The sequence below is a fragment of the Manis javanica genome, chromosome 10 (genome assembly GCF_040802235.1).
Source record: "Manis javanica isolate MJ-LG chromosome 10, MJ_LKY, whole genome shotgun sequence".
NCBI classification, from domain to species: Eukaryota; Metazoa; Chordata; class Mammalia; order Pholidota; family Manidae; genus Manis; species Manis javanica.
The window spans coordinates 82,300,276-82,318,703 of NC_133165.1; the positions used below are offsets into that span (position 1 = coordinate 82,300,276).

Here is an 18,428-nt window from a genome sequence, read left to right on the forward strand (position 1 = left end):
ATGAAAGGAGAAGAGGCCTGAAATACAGGAAAAAGGATCAAAGGAAATTTTACTATGCTGCATTATGGAAGAGGAAGTTGGAACAAAATGTACTGAATAATGAAATGCTGGTGTTTATTTGAGGGATTATAAATAGGTGGGTAATTTGGTCTCTTGACATATTTTTCATTTAAAAAAGCATATCATCACATTGATATTTGTATTCACATTTTATTCTGCTTCTCATTTGTTCATTCCTAACATAATTGGCTTAAGGTTTATTAATATATTACTCCTCTAGCCCCATGTTAGTTTTCTTGGACTTGCTGCCATCTGTTTGCTAAAATACTCTACATACAAGATTAAACAATTTAATTGGGATACCAATATAAATACATTTTATGTAACTTCAGTGGGGGATTTATCTTTAACAGAAATTACAAGTGCATTTCTCTCTTCATTGTTATTTAATTCATGACCCTTGGGCAAATTTTAAATAATTTTCATATTAGATAGGATCCAGTCAATAAAATATGTGAATTGTGAGATTTCAAAGATTTTCCATTAGTAAATGCTTCTTCAAGTTCTAAATCTTATACTTATTCCTCTTTTAAAAATATTTCATCAGTTTATGGAATTTTTCTTATAACACTTAAACAGGTATTGATTCTTTTCGGAGTTAAGTCTCTTATTTAAGTAAGGTTTTTGGTTTGCTTTTTGTATGTGTTCTATTTAAAGGAATGGTCTTCACTAATGTACTAATATTTTAAGATAAGTTTCCCAAACCTCTTAGAATTGGAAAGGAAATGTTAGGAGTGAAGTCATGCTTAGATTTCCTGAGACATCTATTCTCATTTTTCTTCATTACAATTATCATCTGAAAGAAGCTTTTCTGTAAGGAGATCAAAGGGGTGACTTGACCAAGGATGGTACGAAATGGAATGCCAAATCTAGATCAGGAAAAGGCAAAATTAGACAGAAACTGAAGAAAATATGCTTAGGGATACTGACATAAACATTCCCCTAATTCTTTTACAGCAATTTAAACCTTTTGACTAAGTCATTAAAGGCTTGTTTCACTTGTTTGTTCCTCAGAGTGTAAATGAATGGGTTCAGCATGGGGGAAATGGAAGTAGTGAGTAGTGCTACTCCCTTATTAATGGCCATTTCATCTTTTGCTGAAGGTTTGATATAAACAAAGATGCAGCTTCCATAGGTGATGAAAACCACCATTATGTGGGAAGAGCAGGTGGAAAAGGCTCTTGTCCTCTGCTGGGCAGAGGGGAGTCTTAGAATTGTTCTGATGATGTACATGTAGGACAGAATCATCACACACACCAGAGTCATGAGAAAAGTCATCACAGCACAGACAATAACCATCTGCTCTATGAGCCATGTATCTGAGCTTGAGATCTTCAGCATAGGGTTAGCATCACATGCAAAGTGGTCAATGGCATTAGAGGCACAGAATTCCAGGTCCAGTCCCAAGCTGAGTGGTGGCAATACGATCAACTAAGAAGTCATCCAACAGCAGAAGACGAGCCTTTTGCAGACCCTGTAGCTCATAATAGTCATGTAATGCAGGGGTTTGCAGATGGCTACATATCGATCAAAGGACATGGTGGCCAGAAGAAAAAATTCTGTTACTCCAAAAACATCTATAAAAAATAGTTGGCATATACAAGCATTATATGTAATAGTCCCGTCACCTGTTGATATACTGTACAAGAATCTAGGAATGCAGGCAGATGTGAACGAGATTTCTAAGAAGGAGAAATTTTGAAGAAAAAAGTACATCGCAGTTTTAAGGTGAGAATCCGCTAATGTGAGGATGATGATGCTCAGGTTTCCAGTGAAACTCAACATGTAGGAGATAAGTAGAAATACAAAAATCAGAATGTGTAGCTGAGGGTCATCTGTCAATCTGAGAAGGATGGAACTGGTTACAAATGTGTGGTTTCTCATTCCAGTGGGACTGAATTTTGCCCAAACTGCATGTAAAAGCAAAGGATGTAAGTTCTGAGAATATGATGGTAAAATAGTCTTATTATGGTTTTGTTCAGAAAAGTCACACACAATTTACGTGTGTTTTGTTTTATTTAATAATGAAATTTAAAAATAATTCATACTCGGCTGTGTTGACAGCATATCATTACATGGATCAGAAACCTTGTTTTCAAATGTTTTTACTACAACATATGGTAATATAGGCATTTCATACTGCAACCCTGTGTACAAGTTCACAACCACACCAATACTTACACACATATACTGGGAACAAAAATGACAATAAAATACTGATCCTTTGGTGCCCTGCTCTCTGATGTTTTATGTGCTAATGTATCTCATTAAAAATAGATACAAATACCATCAAATTGATTTTATAGCCCACTAAATGGTCATGACATGTATTGGGAAAAATTAAAGTTTTCATGGATTTTTTTGAATAATACAGTATAAGGAAAACATAATTTTCCCTGCTAATTTTTTAAATGTGCACTATTCTTTTAATTTGCACTTTGGAATAGATTCGTTCATCACACATTTGTTCCCTTAAGAATATTTCCCTTATCAATAACCAAAATTTTACCCAGTTTCACTATCTGCTTGTAGCCCTTTTTTTCCTTGAATAAACAAAAAACACATGAGGTGTGTTTTTGACACAAGATGTATCTAGATCCATCTACTAATGCCGTTGAAGTCTCTGTTCCCTGAACAAGTCATGTTACATGGACTACCTGTCTGGAAAAAAAATATTATCAAATTGTTTTACTTTCTCTCTCCCCCTTACTTCATCCATTTGCTGATTCTGACATATACCTGACTCTCTGTGATTCATTCCTCTGTTTTCTACTTGCACTCTTCAGAGAAGTACTTCCAAATCTCCCAGGCCACTTTAAAAACTTTCTATGTCTTTTTGTCACACTCTATGTTAATTAGAGGGTGTAAAAAATTTGTTGGAAACAGGATTTTCATCTTGTTTAATGTAATAAGCACAGAGCAGTATGGACTGAGATATAGAGTAACTTCAAGGTAATATATAACCTCAGATATAGATAAGTCATTTGTTTATAATGTGGATTCAATTTTAAAACTACTCTGACAGTTGCCAAAGGGAAAGGGACTGGGGGAGGTGGGTGGGAAGGGAGGGAGAAGGAGAAGAAGGGGCTTTAAGATCAGCACACATAATGTAGCAGGGGGTTGGGGAAGGCAGCATAGCCAGAGAAGACAAGTAGTGACTCTATAGCATCTTCCTACGCTGATGGACAGTGACTGTAATGGGGTGTGTGGTGGGGACTTGATAATGGGGGGAATCTAGTAACCACAATGTTGCTCATGTGATTGTATATTAATAATACCAAAATAAAAAAACAATACAAAAAAAACCCACTCTGACAACTGTTACTTTTGCTGAACCCCTTACTCTGCTTTAGGTGATTCTTGTTGGCTTTTCTTTGTGGTGGAGGAAATGCTCTGAGTGGCTCCTGAGTCACACCATAGCCTGACTACACACTCGGCATGTATGTCATACCTGCGAAGGCAAATTGTTTTACCTGACTTATCACTGTTTTTTTTCATAGAAATAGCTTTCCTTTATGGATTCCATTCATACCTTCTCACTACACCTGCCAGAAATATATTATTAACGCCACAGATTAAAACTCTTAAATCCTGCATTAGGACCATCAGCTGCTCTGTGGTTGATCCTTATTAACACCAAATAACTACACTAATTCCTTCCAAAATGATTTCAATCTCCAATGTTTGCTTAAAGCCATAAGTAAATTGAAGAATAACCAAGTCATTTGTTATAGAAATTCTAATTAACTAGCTATGAGAATGTTTCACTTAATTACTTTAAAAATAGTCCTTTCCTTCAGAAGTGGGACATACTCTGAATCAACCACTTGCCTATTACCCGTAGTAAACCTCCAAGAGTTTTCAGGTTTTGGTAAAGGAATGAAAGGATGACCCTGGTTTGATGTTTTAGGATGAGCAGGGCACTTCCATGAATGTGAACATCACACAACTAACAATAAGTTAAGTGAATAGTTACAATAGATACAGTAATTAAAATAATTAAATAGTTGAGTCAACACAAGATATGGAAAAGGAAACATATACAGGCCTCCTACCTCTCCTTTCTTCTGTGATAACACAACTCTGCCCTACACAAGTCTTGAAACTTTAGGCCATGTCCTTGCTCCTAAATATCTTGAAAATAAATTAACACTATTCTTTGACTACTCTATGTTTACTTCTCTTGTCTTATAGAAAACCAAACATTTCAGAGAGTGCAAGGATTTTAATTATGTCAGCAGATGATTTCCAATTCAAGGTTGCTTCCAGAAGTCCTTTGTTTCACCTATTTTAGGTGACCTAATATATGTTGATATACAAATCCAGCCCTATCAAACCCTTTATTCTACTCAAAATTATAAACTTTTGTTTCTTTTTAGCACAATTCAACTAACTATTCATATCTCTCTAATCTTGGTAAAACACATAAAACTGTTTCTAAAAGAAAATAATTTTCTAAGTCTCTCAAAGACTACAGACAACAGACATGGTGTTTTCAGTTGCTTGCTTATTCCTGAACAGCCTGAGGGTTAGAAGGATGAGGTACGGTTTGCATGGCTTGTATGTGGACTCAAGTCCCAGATGAATTAGGATCCAAAGTTATTTATGAATCTTTTGTGTAATATTTTGGCAAGGACTCTGAAACAGGCAGCAGTGGGGACAATGCCCTCAGAGAACTGAAGATTCCACAGTGCTATCCAACAAAGGACTTTACACAAAATATAAATCAAATGTGAAAGAGCAAGCCCACTTTTTACTCCTTTTCTTCAATAACACCGATAGTGTCTAGTTACTGTAAGAGAATACAATTACATCTTTTCTTCTTCGGTAACATACTTTTACCATAAGTAATGCCTATTTATTATTAAAAAATTAACATAAGAAAAATGGAAAAATAAGCTAAAGGCAATAACTGCCCTTAGTCTATTATACATTTCCATATAATCCAAAGTAAATATATTCTTATGAACTGACATATTCACAAATATGAAGCATCCTTTATGTCATGGCTTTCAAATTATTTTGACAATTAAAAACAAACCTTTTTACTAAACAGTTAGAAATTTGTATCATTTGGAAAAGATGCACTATTTCATTTTGGTGCATTCCATCAGAATTTGAAATGAATTCTAACATTTGATACTTTGTGATTGCTTAAGAAACATTTCTATTATAAAAAATTTGAGCTTATTAAGTGATTCTACAATTTTTATTGTAAATATATAAATCTTTTTAACTCAACCTTCAGCTGTGATACAGACATTTTTGTACAAATGTCTTGTTCTACTGACAATATTTCCTAAAACTAAGCATAAATTACTATTGCTTACGTATATAAATCTTGTTATCAATGTACGTATATCCTGTTACGTGTATTGTGACTATTTCACCACTTGTAAGATGGTCTTTAAATGTGTTTATTCTATTTTATTTACATAGAATTTCATGTTACTTTTCAGAAAAACTTTCTTTTTTTCTAAATAGGCCTTATATATTTTTCAAATCTTTCATACTCAGTACTTTTTAAATGATTCATGCTATTTATTTTTGAAATTATTTCTGTTTAATATTTATTAATTTTATTAACAATAAATAAAATATTTAATTCCTAATATTGAATGATGTTAAATAAAAATTTTCATTTAATATTTAATAAAAATATAAATATTCCAATCTTGATTTTAATAGTTTTCTATGAAACAAGCAGAGTAATAATCAGAAAAAATAATAATCTGGGGGCATCACACTTCCTGATTACAAACTAAACAAGAAAGCTACAGACGGTCGTGGCATCAAAACATACATACAGAACAATGGAGTAGAATCGGCAGTCCAGAAAAAGAGCTCCGCTTATATTGATTGGCAAGGAGTGCAGAAGACATGATATTGTACATAAAAAGCCGTAAAAAATCCACTCCAAAGCTACTAGATCTAATATCTGAATTCAGCAAAGTTGCAGGACACAAAATTAATACACAGAAATCTGTTGAATTCCTATACACTAAAGATGAACTAGCAGAAAGAGAAATCAGGAAAACAATTCCATTCACAACTGCAACAAAAAGAATAAAATACCTAGGAACAAGCCTAAGCAAGGAAGTGAAAGATTTATACTCTGAAAACTGCAAGACACTCATGAGAGAAATTAAAGAAAATACCAATAAATGGAAATACATCACGTTTTCATGAATAGGAAGAATTAATATTGTAAAAATGGCCATTTTGACTAAAGCAATCTACAGATTGAGAGCAATTCCTATCAAAATACAAATAGCATTCTTCAATGAACTACAGAAAATCCTTCTAAAATTTATATGGAACCACAAAACACCTTGAATAGCCAAAGAAATCCTGAGAAGGAAAAATGAAGCTGGGGAAATTATGCTCCCAGACATCAAGCTCTATGACAAAGCCACAGTAATCAAGACAATTTGCTACTGGCACAGGAACAGTCCCATAGACCAATGGAACAGGATAGAGAGCACAGATATAAACCCAAGCATATATGGTTAATTCATATACAATTAAGGAGCTATGGACATACAATGGGGAAATGACAGTCTAGTCAACAACAGGTGTTGGCAAAACTGGATGCCTACATGCAAGAGATCGAAACTGTATTATTGTTTAACCCAATACACAAAAGCAAACTCAAAATGGATCAGAGACCTGAATGTAAGTCACGAAACCATAGAACTCTTAGAAGAAAACATAGACAAAAATCTCCTGAATATAAACATGAGCAACTTTTTTCCTGAACACATCTCCTCAAGCAAGGGAAACAAATGCAAAATGAACAAATGGGACTACAACAAACTCAAAAGTTTCTGTACAACAAAGGACACCATCAACAGAACAAAAAGGCATCCTTTTTGTTTCCATATAATCCAAAGTAAATATATTCTTTGTATGGGAGAATATATTTGTAAATGACAAATCTGACAAGAGGTTAACATCCCAAATATATAAAGAACTCACACACCTTGACACCCAGTAAGCATGACCCAATTAAAAAATGGGCAGAGGATATGAACAGACAATTCTTCAAAGAAGAAATTCAGATGGCTCACAGGCATATGAAAAGATGCTCCACATTCTTAATTATCATGGAAATGCAAATAAAAACCACAATGAGCTATCACCTCACACCAGTTAGGATGGCCAGCATTGAAAAGACTAAGAAAACAACAAATGCTAGTAAGGATGCAGAGAAAGGGGAACCCTCCTACACTGCTGGTGGGAATGTATGCTGGTTCAACCATTGTGGAAAGCAATATGGAGGTTCCTCAAAAATCCAAAAATATAAATACAATTTCATCCAGGAATTCCAATCCTAGGAATTTATCCAAAGAATACAAGTTCTCAGATTCAAAAATACATATGCATCCCTATGTTTATTGCAGTACTATTTACAGTAGCCAAGATATGGAATTAACCTCAGTGTGCATCGGTAGATGAGAGAATAAAGAAGATGTGGTACATATACACAATTGAATACTATTCAGCCATAAGAGGAAAACAAATCCTATCATTTGCAACAACATGGATGGAGCTAGAGGGTATTATACTCAGGGAAATAAGCCAGGCGGAGAAAGACATGTATCAAATGATTTCACTCATCTGTGGAGAAGAACAAAGAAAAACCAAAGAAACAAAACAGCAGCAGACTCACAAAACCCAAGAATGGACTAACAGTTACCAAAGGGAAAGGGACTGGGGAGGGTGGGTGGGAAGGAAGGGATAAGGGGGAAAAAGGGGCATTATGATTAGCAAACATAATGTAGGGGGCATGGGGCACAGGGAAGGATGTACAGCACAGAGAAGACAAGTAGTGATTCTATAGCATCTTAATATGCTGATGGACAGTGACAGTAATGGGATATGGTGTGGGGACTTGATAATGGGGGAAGCCTAGTAACCACACTCTTGCTCACGTAATTGTACCTTAATGATAGCACCATAAAAAGTAAAATAAAATGAAATGGGACAATATGAGTTTGCAAATAGCATAATGAATTTAATAAAACATATATAATATATTTTTAAAATCTGTGATCATATAGTCTTTAAATGGAAATTGACCAGTGAATGTCACTAGGACATCAGATTACTACCACAAAACATTGATAAAGGAGGGAATGCTCCTTTCTACCTTTCCTTGGAGTCAAATACGTTATCAAAAAAGCCATGAATTCACACAAATACAAAAGAAAACAATGTTTTAAAACCTATTAAGAGAAGAATGAAGCTCAACAATGTGTTACTGTGTGCTAAACACTATTTGTGAAATATTGATGGGGATATTCATAACAGAGATATCAGGCTACCAAGACCTGAATACACTGACTAATCTAAGCATTGCTAAAAGTATGTCATATGTACATTATAAGGGTCACGATGTGGTGCAACAGTAAACATACTATCTCACCTACTGATCATTTTACTATAACCATTAATCTAAATCAAATCAGTAATTAAATCTAGCTAACATTTAAGAAGAAACTGGATGACCGAGAAACAATATAAGTGACACCATAAAGAAGCAATCAGTTAAATATTCAAAGATGTCATTAACTACAAATGACCTAATTTCTCCCTTAATTAAAGCAAGAAAAAGTGAAAGGATCATAAGGAAATTTTTAAATGATGTAAGTAACATAACTACCAAAAGTAATGTGTTAGATTTTGATCCAAACACCTTACCTAAAAGAAATACAAAACAAAAAACAAAACATCTTTATGTGACCCAGGGAAATACGAATACATACAGAATATGAAAATCTATTATGACTTATTGATAATATTGATATGTGGGACAATGGCATAATGATATTATTCTTATTAAGAAATTTTCCTTAGCAGCTAGTCATATTTACAGATAAACTTGTGGGTGAATTGTAATGAATGTGTGGGTGAATGGTATAATGTGAAATGCCAGCCAAAAAGTAAAATATCAGAGAGTGATAGAGAGAAGTATTTTTAATATATTGGTAACTATGGAAACCAGGCAATGAGTACATGTCTGGTAATTATTGTATCTTGTCTCCTTTTATGAATGTTTAAAAATCCCCACCCAAGAATATTTGCAAAACCTAGGTTACTGAATAATTTTCTACAAAATTTATCTGCTTGATGAGATTAGAATAAATCACTACTCATAACTGGCTATGTGCAAGGCAAGCACACGGCTCTCTTACCTCTACTCACCACTGAGTCAGCTCTCGGGGACAGTGTCATTGCCTCATGATAGCAGAATTGTTTGGCTTCTAACATGGCAGGAAAGTCAAAGCAACCTCCCTCTTCTTAGCCATATTCTTCAATCTCTATTCATTATGAATGAAATAACTATTTAAACTCATCTGAATCATGAGCATGTTTATCATTTGTTCGGAGCTCACATTGAGATAATGTGTGACTAAATAGTAGCAAAGAGCAACCAGGTTATGGTCTAGAAAACTAATATAATGGATAACATATACATTTGTGACCAAGCTATGAGCCCAGAGGATAAACCAGGCTTGAATAGAAAATGGTTTTTCACCTTTGGTTAAAGAAGTCAGAAATCAGTGATGTGACAGTAGTTACATTCACTCGTATGGCTGAGGCTGAGGGCTTGATTTTCAGAAGCTGAACTCTACACCCTTCATGTAGTTGTATACATAGGCTAAGGAACTCCCACTTAGAGAAAAAAGCAAAAATAAAATATTAAGTGAAGTATATATGTTGTCTGGATTTAAGCTGATGGATTAATAGCATAGGTTATGGCAGAATCAAAGAATCAGAGAAGCTAAGTCTTTCAGAAATCTGAGGTAGCCATAGGGTGAGGATACCTGCCCAGATGCTTTCATCTGCTTGAGATGTGGAAGGCCACTAAACATTTTTGGTATTCAGTGGGGGCTAAAAATTGGAGAACCTTTCTCTAAAACACCCTTAAATATTGGGAAATTCATGCAGGGCCCTCTTTGTTCTTAATGGACTCACCTGAGGAGGCTCTGCACAGAACAGATGATTAGCAATTAGAAAAATGCCTAGAGGCAGGATTTCCTCAATGAGATTGAATATCCAGGCTAAAGACCATTTTTTCTTTTCTCCTCTTTTCTGGTTTTTACTTCTTTTTCCATTTCCACTTATTACTTATGTCTCAATATTTGTTACCTGACATTTTAAAACTAATTTTACAGTTTTTATAGTATATAATCCAATTAACATCATTTATTACCATTATTTTAATATTCCTAATGGATATCATATAAATATATTACCTTTTACTTTTATCATACTTTGTTAATAAAATTAATTTTGTTAAAATTTAGTACTCGCAGATATTTCTTTTATGGGTGTTGAATTTTGTCAAATGCTTTTTCAGCATCTCTGGAGATGACCATGTGGTTTTGTCCTTTTTGTTGGTGTGGTGGATGCTGACGGATTTTCAAATATGGTACCATCCTTGCATCACAGGAATAAACCCTACTTGAACATGGTCGATGATCTTTTTGATGTATTTTCAAATTCAAGGTGCTAATATAAGCATTTTTGTGTCTATGTTCATCAGGGATACTGATGTATAGTTTTCATTTTTTGTGGTGTCTTTGCCTGGTTTTGGTATTATTCTTATGCTGGCATCAGAGAATGAGTTTGGAAGTATTTCCTCCTCTTCTGGCTTTTGGAAATCTTTAGGGAGGATGGGTAGCATGACTTCACTAAGTCTTAAATAAAATTCAATGGTTTGAATCCATCTGGTCCAGGGGTTTTATTCTTAGGTAGTTTTTTTATTACCAATTCAATTTATTGCTGTTAATTAGTCTGTTCATATTTCCTGTTTTTTCCTGGGTTATCCTTGGAAGACTGTATTTTTCTAGAAAGTTGTCCATTTCTACTAGATTATCTACTTTGTTAGCATATAATTTTCATAGTAATATCTAATAATTCTTTGCATTTCTGTGGTGCCTTAGTGACCTTTTTTTTTCTAATTCTGTTTATGTGCATAGACTCTCTTTTTTTCTTGATAAGTCTGGCTAGGTGTTTAACTATTTGGTTTATTTTCTCCAAGAACAAGCTCTTGCTTTCATTGATTCTTTCTATTGTTTTTTTCTCCTCAATTTTTTTTTTATTTTCTGCTTTAATCTTTATTATGTCCCTCCATCTACTGACTTTGGGCCTCATTTGTTCTTCTTCTAGTTTCATTAATTGTGAATTTAGACTGTTCATATGGGATTGTTCTTCTTTCCCGAGTAGGCCTATATTGCAGTATACTTCTCTCTTAGCATGGCCTTTTCCATGTCCCAGAGATATTTTGGTGTTGAATTATTGTTGTCATTTGTTTCCATATATTGCTTGATCTCTGTTTTTATTTGGTCATTGATCCATTGATTATTTAGAAGCATGTTGTTAAGCCTCCATGTGTTTGTGGGCTTTTTCATTCTCTTTGTGTAATTTATTTCTAGTTTTATAGCTTTGTGGTCTGAGAAGATGGCTGGTTCAATTTCAATCTTTTTTAATTTACTGAGCCTCTTTTCATGGCCTAGTATATGATCTATTCTTGAAAACATTCAATGTGCACTTGAGAAGAATATGTATCCTGCTGTTTTGGATGGAGGGCCCTATGGATGTCTGTTAGGTCCATCTCTTCTAAATGTGTTGTTCAGTGCCTCTGTTTCCTTACTTATTTTCTGTCTGGTTGATCTGTCCTTGGAGTGAATGGTGTGCTGAAGTCTCCTAGAATGAATGCATTGCATTCTATTTCCCCCTTTAATTCTGTTAATATATGTTCCACATATGTAGATGTGCCTGTGTTGGGTTCATAGATATTTTTGATTCCATCCCTGTGTTTGACTGATCCCTTTATCATTATGTAATGTCTTTCTTTGTCTCTTGTTACTTTCTTTGTTTTGAAGTTTATTTTGTCTGGTACAAGTACTTCAACTCCTGTTTTTTTCTCCCTATTCGTTGCATGAAATGTCTTACTCCATCCCTTTACTTTCAGTCCTTGTATGTCTTTGGGTTTGAAGTGAGCTGTTGTGGGCAGCATATAGTTGGGTCTTATTTTTTTAATCCATTCAGTGACTCTATGTCTTTTGATTGGTGCATTCAGACCATTTACATTTAGAGTAATTATTGATAGGTATGTACTTATTGCCATTTCAAGCTTTAGTTTTGTGGTTATCAAATGTTCAAGGGTAACTTCCTCATTATCTAATGGTCTAATTTAACTCACTTAGTATGCTATTATAAACACAATATAATGGTTCTGTTTTTTCTTCCTCTGCAATTCTTAAAATATTAGGTTTTATATTCTGGACTCTTTATGTATCCCTTGATTGACATTGGGGATAGTTGATTTGAATTTGCATCTGCTTAGTAATTAATTGTTCTAGTTTCTTAGTGTGGTTTTATTTTCTCTGGTGACAGCTATTTAGCCTTAGGAACACTTCCATCTAGAAGAGTCCCTCCAAAATATACTGGATAGATGGTTTGTGGGAGCTAAATTCAGCTTTTTATCTGAAAATCATTTAATCTTTTCTTCAAATTAAATGATAATCTTGCTGGGTAGGGTATTCTTGGTTGGAGGCCCTTCTGCTTCATTGTATTAAATATATCATGCCACTCCCTTCTGGCCTGTGAGGTTTCTGCTGAGAAGTCTGATGATAGCCTGATGGGTTTTCCTTTGTATGTTATCTTTATTCCCTCTCTGGTTGCTTTTAATATTCTGTCGTTATCCCTTATCTTTGACATTTTAATTATTGTATGTCTTGATATTGTCTTCCTTGGGTCCCTTCTTTTGGGAGCTCTGTGCACCTCCATGGCCTGAGAGAATAACTCCTTCCCTAGATTGGGGACGTTTTTATCAATTATCTCCTCAAGTCACTTTCTATCCTTTTCTCTCTCTTCTTCTTCTGGAACCACTATAATGCAAATATTTTTTTCTGTTTTAATTGGTCACATAGTTCTGTCAATGTTCTTTTATTTCTAGACATCCTTTTTCCTCTGTGCCTCAGTTTCTTTGTATTCCTCTTCTCTGATTTCTACTTCATTTACTGTCTTCTCTGCTTCATCTAATCTGCTTTAACATATCCCCATTTTTTGTTTCATTTCAGATACTGTGTTCTTTAGTGATTGAATCTCATTCTTCCCTGTGGTCTTGAGTATTTTTCTGTACCTCCATGAGCATGTTCATGATTTTTATTTTGAAGTCTCATTCTGGAAGATTGATAAATTCAATTTCACATGGCCCTTTTCCAGTGTTTGTGGGATTTTGGTTTGAACCAGGTTCCTTTGGTGTTTCATATTTGTATGTCATGCCCTCTAGTGCCAGAAGGTCTACTGTCTGGACCTGCTCAGCCTCTGAAGCAATTGCAGGGGTCGCAGGTGAGTGGCACTGCTGCTTGTCAGGAAGAATGACCTGTTTCCTACTTCTCAGTGCAACGCCTGTCTCCATTACCAGGGCCACTGAGCCAAGCATGCAGGTAGAATCCTCTATGGTTTGTGCTTGTAGTTGCAATAGGCTGGGATTTCCCCTGGCTGGTCTGGTACAAGAGCAGGGGTAGCCAGTTTGCCAGCTGATGCCAGCCAGGAGGAAGGTGCAGTGGGCTGCATACTATGGTGGGAGGCCTTGAAGCTGGGTAACCCGGCAGGGGAATGGAGCACCTATAGCTCTTGAAAGTTCCTAAATTTCTGGGCAGAGTGTGCCTGATTTTGTCCACCTGTCCTTTCTCCTGAGCAGCAAGCTCTCTGCATTCCTTGCCCCGTTAGCAGCCCTCTTGCTGTTAGGAAGTCTCTCAGACTGCCTGCCTTTCTTTTGTCAGAGAGAAGCCAGATGTGGATCCCTGCTTTCCACAAGCAGCTGGAATCTCAGTCTCTCCAAGTATTCCACCTGTTTCAGCTTTCCAACCCCACTAATCTCCAGAGCACCATATAATGTAGGTTTGTACCACCAGAGCAGATCTCCAGGGCTGGGTCTTCAGCAATCTTAGGTCTGAACCCCCTCCCCACTCCATTTCTCTTCCTCATGCCAGTGATCTGGGGTTGGGGAAGGGCTTCAATCCAACTGGATCACAGCTTTGATACGTTGCCCTGTTCCATGAGGTCTGTTCTTTTCTCTAGGTGTATGCACTCTGGTGCAGCCTTCTTTTCTGTTGCTCTTTTAGGATTAGTTGTATTTACTGTATTTTCATATTATATGTGGTTTTGAGAGAAGGTTTCTATCTCACTTCTCATGCCATCATGTTTAATCCCCTTTCAATAATTCATGCTTTTAAACTTTGATTTCTCCACATTTCTCCAGTGTAAATTATGAATACACATATATGTTGTAGGATTATTTTCAGGTTTATCAATATACATTTTCTACAAATTGTGGCTTACATTTTATTTCCTTTAGATATTTAAAAATAAATAATTTAACAGGATTCTTTCTTACAGTCATGCCATTCTTTATCTGTTATTCACAGATTCAAGTCATTGTTACTTCAGTGTTTTTTCCCTTCATATGTTAGTTCTCATTTGCATCTTCTGAAGCTTCAAATCATCATGTTGGTAACTTATCCCTTATGTAACTAATATTTCTCTAGGCACCAGGCATAAAGCATTCTAGAATTTGGCATATGAAGCAAAGATTCCCCAAGGCATTTGCCACTGAGAGTAGAAGGACAAGTAAAGATGAAATGCAGTTTGGTAAGATATGAAAGTACCGGGTAAGTGATGACACTAGTGTGTATGAGTCAGACTGACCAAGGCCTGGTGGTACTCTTGGTGCAATCATAAGACAAGGTCACCAAAAAATTCCTGTGGGAATGTCATTTTAACTGGAGGGCCCTTTGGGTTTGGAAGTCGAAAAATGAGGGGACAATTCCTGCCTGCGTAAGTGACAGTATGAGAAGTGGCCTGAAGTACGAGAACAAGAATCAAAGGAAATTTTGCTATGTTCAACTATAGAAGTGGAAGTTGGTGCATAATGCATTCAGTAATGAAACGCTAGTCTGTCTTAAAGGAATTATTGTTAGGTTCATAATTTGGATACTTCAACAGTCATTTTTCCTTTTAAAAGAGAAAATCATCTCATTGGTATTTGTATTCACATTTTATTCTTTTTTTCCTTCCCAGTATATTTGGCTTACTGCTTATTTATCACTCTTCTAGCCCTACATTAGTTTCCTTGTGCTTACAGCCATTTGTTTTTTAAATGCTCTACATTCAAGATTTAAGATTTTAATTGGAATGTCAATGTTAATCTGTTCTATGTAACTTCAGTGAAGGATTTATCTTAAACAGGAATTGCCAGTGCATTTCTCTCTTCCTTGTAACTTAAATCATGTCCCTTTGGCAAATTTTAAATAACTTGTATATTGTACAGGATCCAGTCAATAAAATAATATGTGAATCAAGTAATTTTAAAGATGCTCCATTAAAAATGCTTCTTTCAAATCATAAATCTTATTCATATTCCCTATTTGAAAAAATTTTTGCATGTATGAGATTTTACCTCATAACACTTAGAAAAGTATTGATTCTTTTCAATATTAAGTCCCTTCTCATTAGAGAAAGGTTTTTATTTTAGTTTTGTTTTTCTGTGTGCTTTCTTTTCAGTGATTATGTTCACTATTGTACTAATATTTTAAGATAAATTTCCTAATCCTTTCAGTAATGGTAAGGAAATCTTAGGAATGAAGTCCAGTTTAGATTTCCTGAAACACCTATTCTCATTATTCTTCATTACAATTATCATCTGAAAGAAGCTTTTTTGTAAGGATATGAAAGTGGTAAATTGACCAGGGTCAGTACTGGATGGAAGGGCAAATATAGATGAGGAAAAGACAAAATTAGATAGAAACAGAAGAAAAGTGCTTAGGGATCTGGACATCAATGTTCCCCTAATTCTTTGACAGCAGTATAAATCTTTTGACTAAGTCGTTAAAGGCTTGTTTCACTTGTTTGTTCCTCAGAGTGTAAATGAATGGGTTTAACATGGGGGAAATGGAAGTAGTGAGTATAGTTACTCCCTTATTAATGGCCATTTCATCTTTTGCTGAAGGTTTGATATAAACAAAGATGCAGCTGCCATAGGTGATAGAAACCACAATAATGTGGGAAGAACAGGTGGAAAAGGCTCTTGTCCTCTGCTGGGCAGAGGGAAGTCTTAAAATTGTTCTGATGATGTACATGTAGGACAGAACCACACACACCAGAGTCACAATAAAAACCATCACAGAGCAGATAATGACCATCTGCTCTATGAACCATGTATCTGAGCATGAGATCTTCAATATTGGCTTAGCATCACATGCAAAGTGGTCAATGGCATTAGAGGCACAGAATTCCAGGTCCAGTCCCAAGCTAAGTGGTGGCAATATGATCAGCAGAGTAGTCACCCAACAGCAGAAGATTAGCCTTTTGCAGACCCTGTAGTTCATAATAGTCATGTAATGCAGGGGTTTGCAGATGGCTACATATCGATCAAAGGAAATGGTAGCCAGGAGAAAAAATTCCGTTACTCCAAAAACATATGTAAAAAATAGTTGGCATACACAAGCATTATATGTAACAGTCCTGTCACCTGTTGATATACTGTACAAGAATCTAGGAATGCAGGCAGAAGTGAATGAGATTTCTAACAAAGAGAAATTTTGGAGAAAAAAGTACATTGCAGTTTTAAGGTGAGAATCCACTAATGTGAGGATGATGATGCTCAGGTTTCCAGTTACACTCAACATGTAGGTGATCAGTAGAAATATAAAAATCAGAATCTGTAGCTGAGGGTCATCTGTCAATCCCAGAAGGATGAAACTGGTTAGAGATGTGTGGTTTCTCATTCCTTGGTCCTGCTTTTTCCCAGTCTGCATGTAAAAGCAATGGAAGTAAGATCTGAGTAGAGAGTGGAAAAATTGTCTTACGATGGGTTTTGTTCAGAAAAGCCAAGCAATGTATTTTTCGTGTATTTTGTTTTTCTTGATAATGAGTTTTAAAAATAATTCATGCTCTTGGCTCTGTTGATGGCATATCATTACGTGATTCATAAACCTGGCTTTCAAATGTTTTTTACAACAACAAATGGTAAGGTAGATATTTTATATTGCAGCCCAGTGTACCTGCTCACACCTATACAAATTCTTACACACATATATTGGAAACAAAAAACTAACCGTTAGGTTCTCTACTCTCTGATGTTTATGTTCTAATATATCTCACTAAAAATAAATACATGTATCATCAAGTTGATTTTATAACCTACTAAATGGTCATGACTGTATTTCAGAAAAAAATAATGTTTTTATGGAATTTTTTGAATAATGTAGTCCAAGGAATATAGAATCTTCCATGAGAATTTTTTAAAGGTGCACTATTATTTTAATTTGCACTTTGGAATAGATTAGCTCATGGTATACTACTTCCCTTAAGCACATTTCCCTTATCAATAACCAAGGTTTTCCTCATTGTCACTTTCTGCTTGTAGGATTTTTTTCCTGAATGAACTAAAAACACAACAGGTGTGTGTGACACAACATATTTCTAGTTTCCTGTACGAATGCTGTGAAAGCCCGTTCCACTGAACAAGTCATCTTGTATGTACTAACTGTGTGGAAAAAATTTTGTATAATCATTTATGTTCCCCTCCCACCCCTTACTACATCCATTAGGCTGATTCTGACCTGTAACTGGGTCTTTGTGATTCATTCCTCTTTTTCTATTTAACTCTTTAGAGAAGTCCTTTCAAATCTCCCAAGCCACATTAAGAACTTTCTCTGTGTTTTTGTCATACTTTATGCTTAATAGCAGATGTAAAACATTTGTTGGAGACAGCATTTTCATCTTGTTTAATGTAATAACCTCCGAGCTGTAGAAGACTTAGATATAGAGTTAATTCAAGGTAATATTTATCCCCAGACCTAGATAAGTTATAATATTTACCATGTGGACTCAATTTTAAAACTACTCTGACAACTCTTACTTTTGCCATACCTTGACTCTGATTTAGAAGATTCTTGGTGGCTTTTATGTTTGGTGTAGGAAATGTTCTGAGTGGCTCCTGAGTCACACCCTGACCTGACTATATACTCAGAATATATATAATACCCACATTGAGGCAAAAAGAAAAAAAAAAACCTTACCTAACTTATCACTGTTTGGCAGAGAAGTAGTTTTCCTTTTGTGGATTCTATCCATATTTACTCAATACACTTGCCAGAAATATGTTAACACCACTGAATAAAACTCTAAAATTCTGCTTTTGGACCTTTGTATGATCTGTGGTTGATCCTTACTTAGCAACAAATAACTACACTAATTCCTTCTAAAATGATTTCAATCTCCAACGCTTCTTAAAGGCCATAAATAATTTGATGAAAAACCACATCAATCATTATGCAAATTCTAAG

General features: G+C 35.2%; 1 protein-coding gene and 1 pseudogene across 1 annotated transcript; both read right to left on the minus strand.

The window, feature by feature from the left end:
• Nucleotides 1-1,011: 1,011 nt before the first annotated feature.
• Nucleotides 1,012-1,845, minus strand: LOC140843877 (olfactory receptor 6C2-like; annotated as a pseudogene).
• A 14,081-nt stretch (nt 1,846-15,926) lies between these two features.
• Nucleotides 15,927-16,865, minus strand: LOC140843776 (olfactory receptor 6C2-like). The gene has a single exon (XM_073214200.1). It carries the CDS (start codon nt 16,863-16,865, stop codon nt 15,927-15,929), a length of 939 nt encoding a protein of 312 aa, XP_073070301.1.
• Nucleotides 16,866-18,428: the final 1,563 nt, after the last annotated feature.

Coding starts and splice junctions, on each gene's coding strand:
- LOC140843776 (XM_073214200.1), bottom strand. CDS start 16,865: ATGAGAAACCACACATCTCTAACCAGTTTCATCCTTCTGGGATTGACA.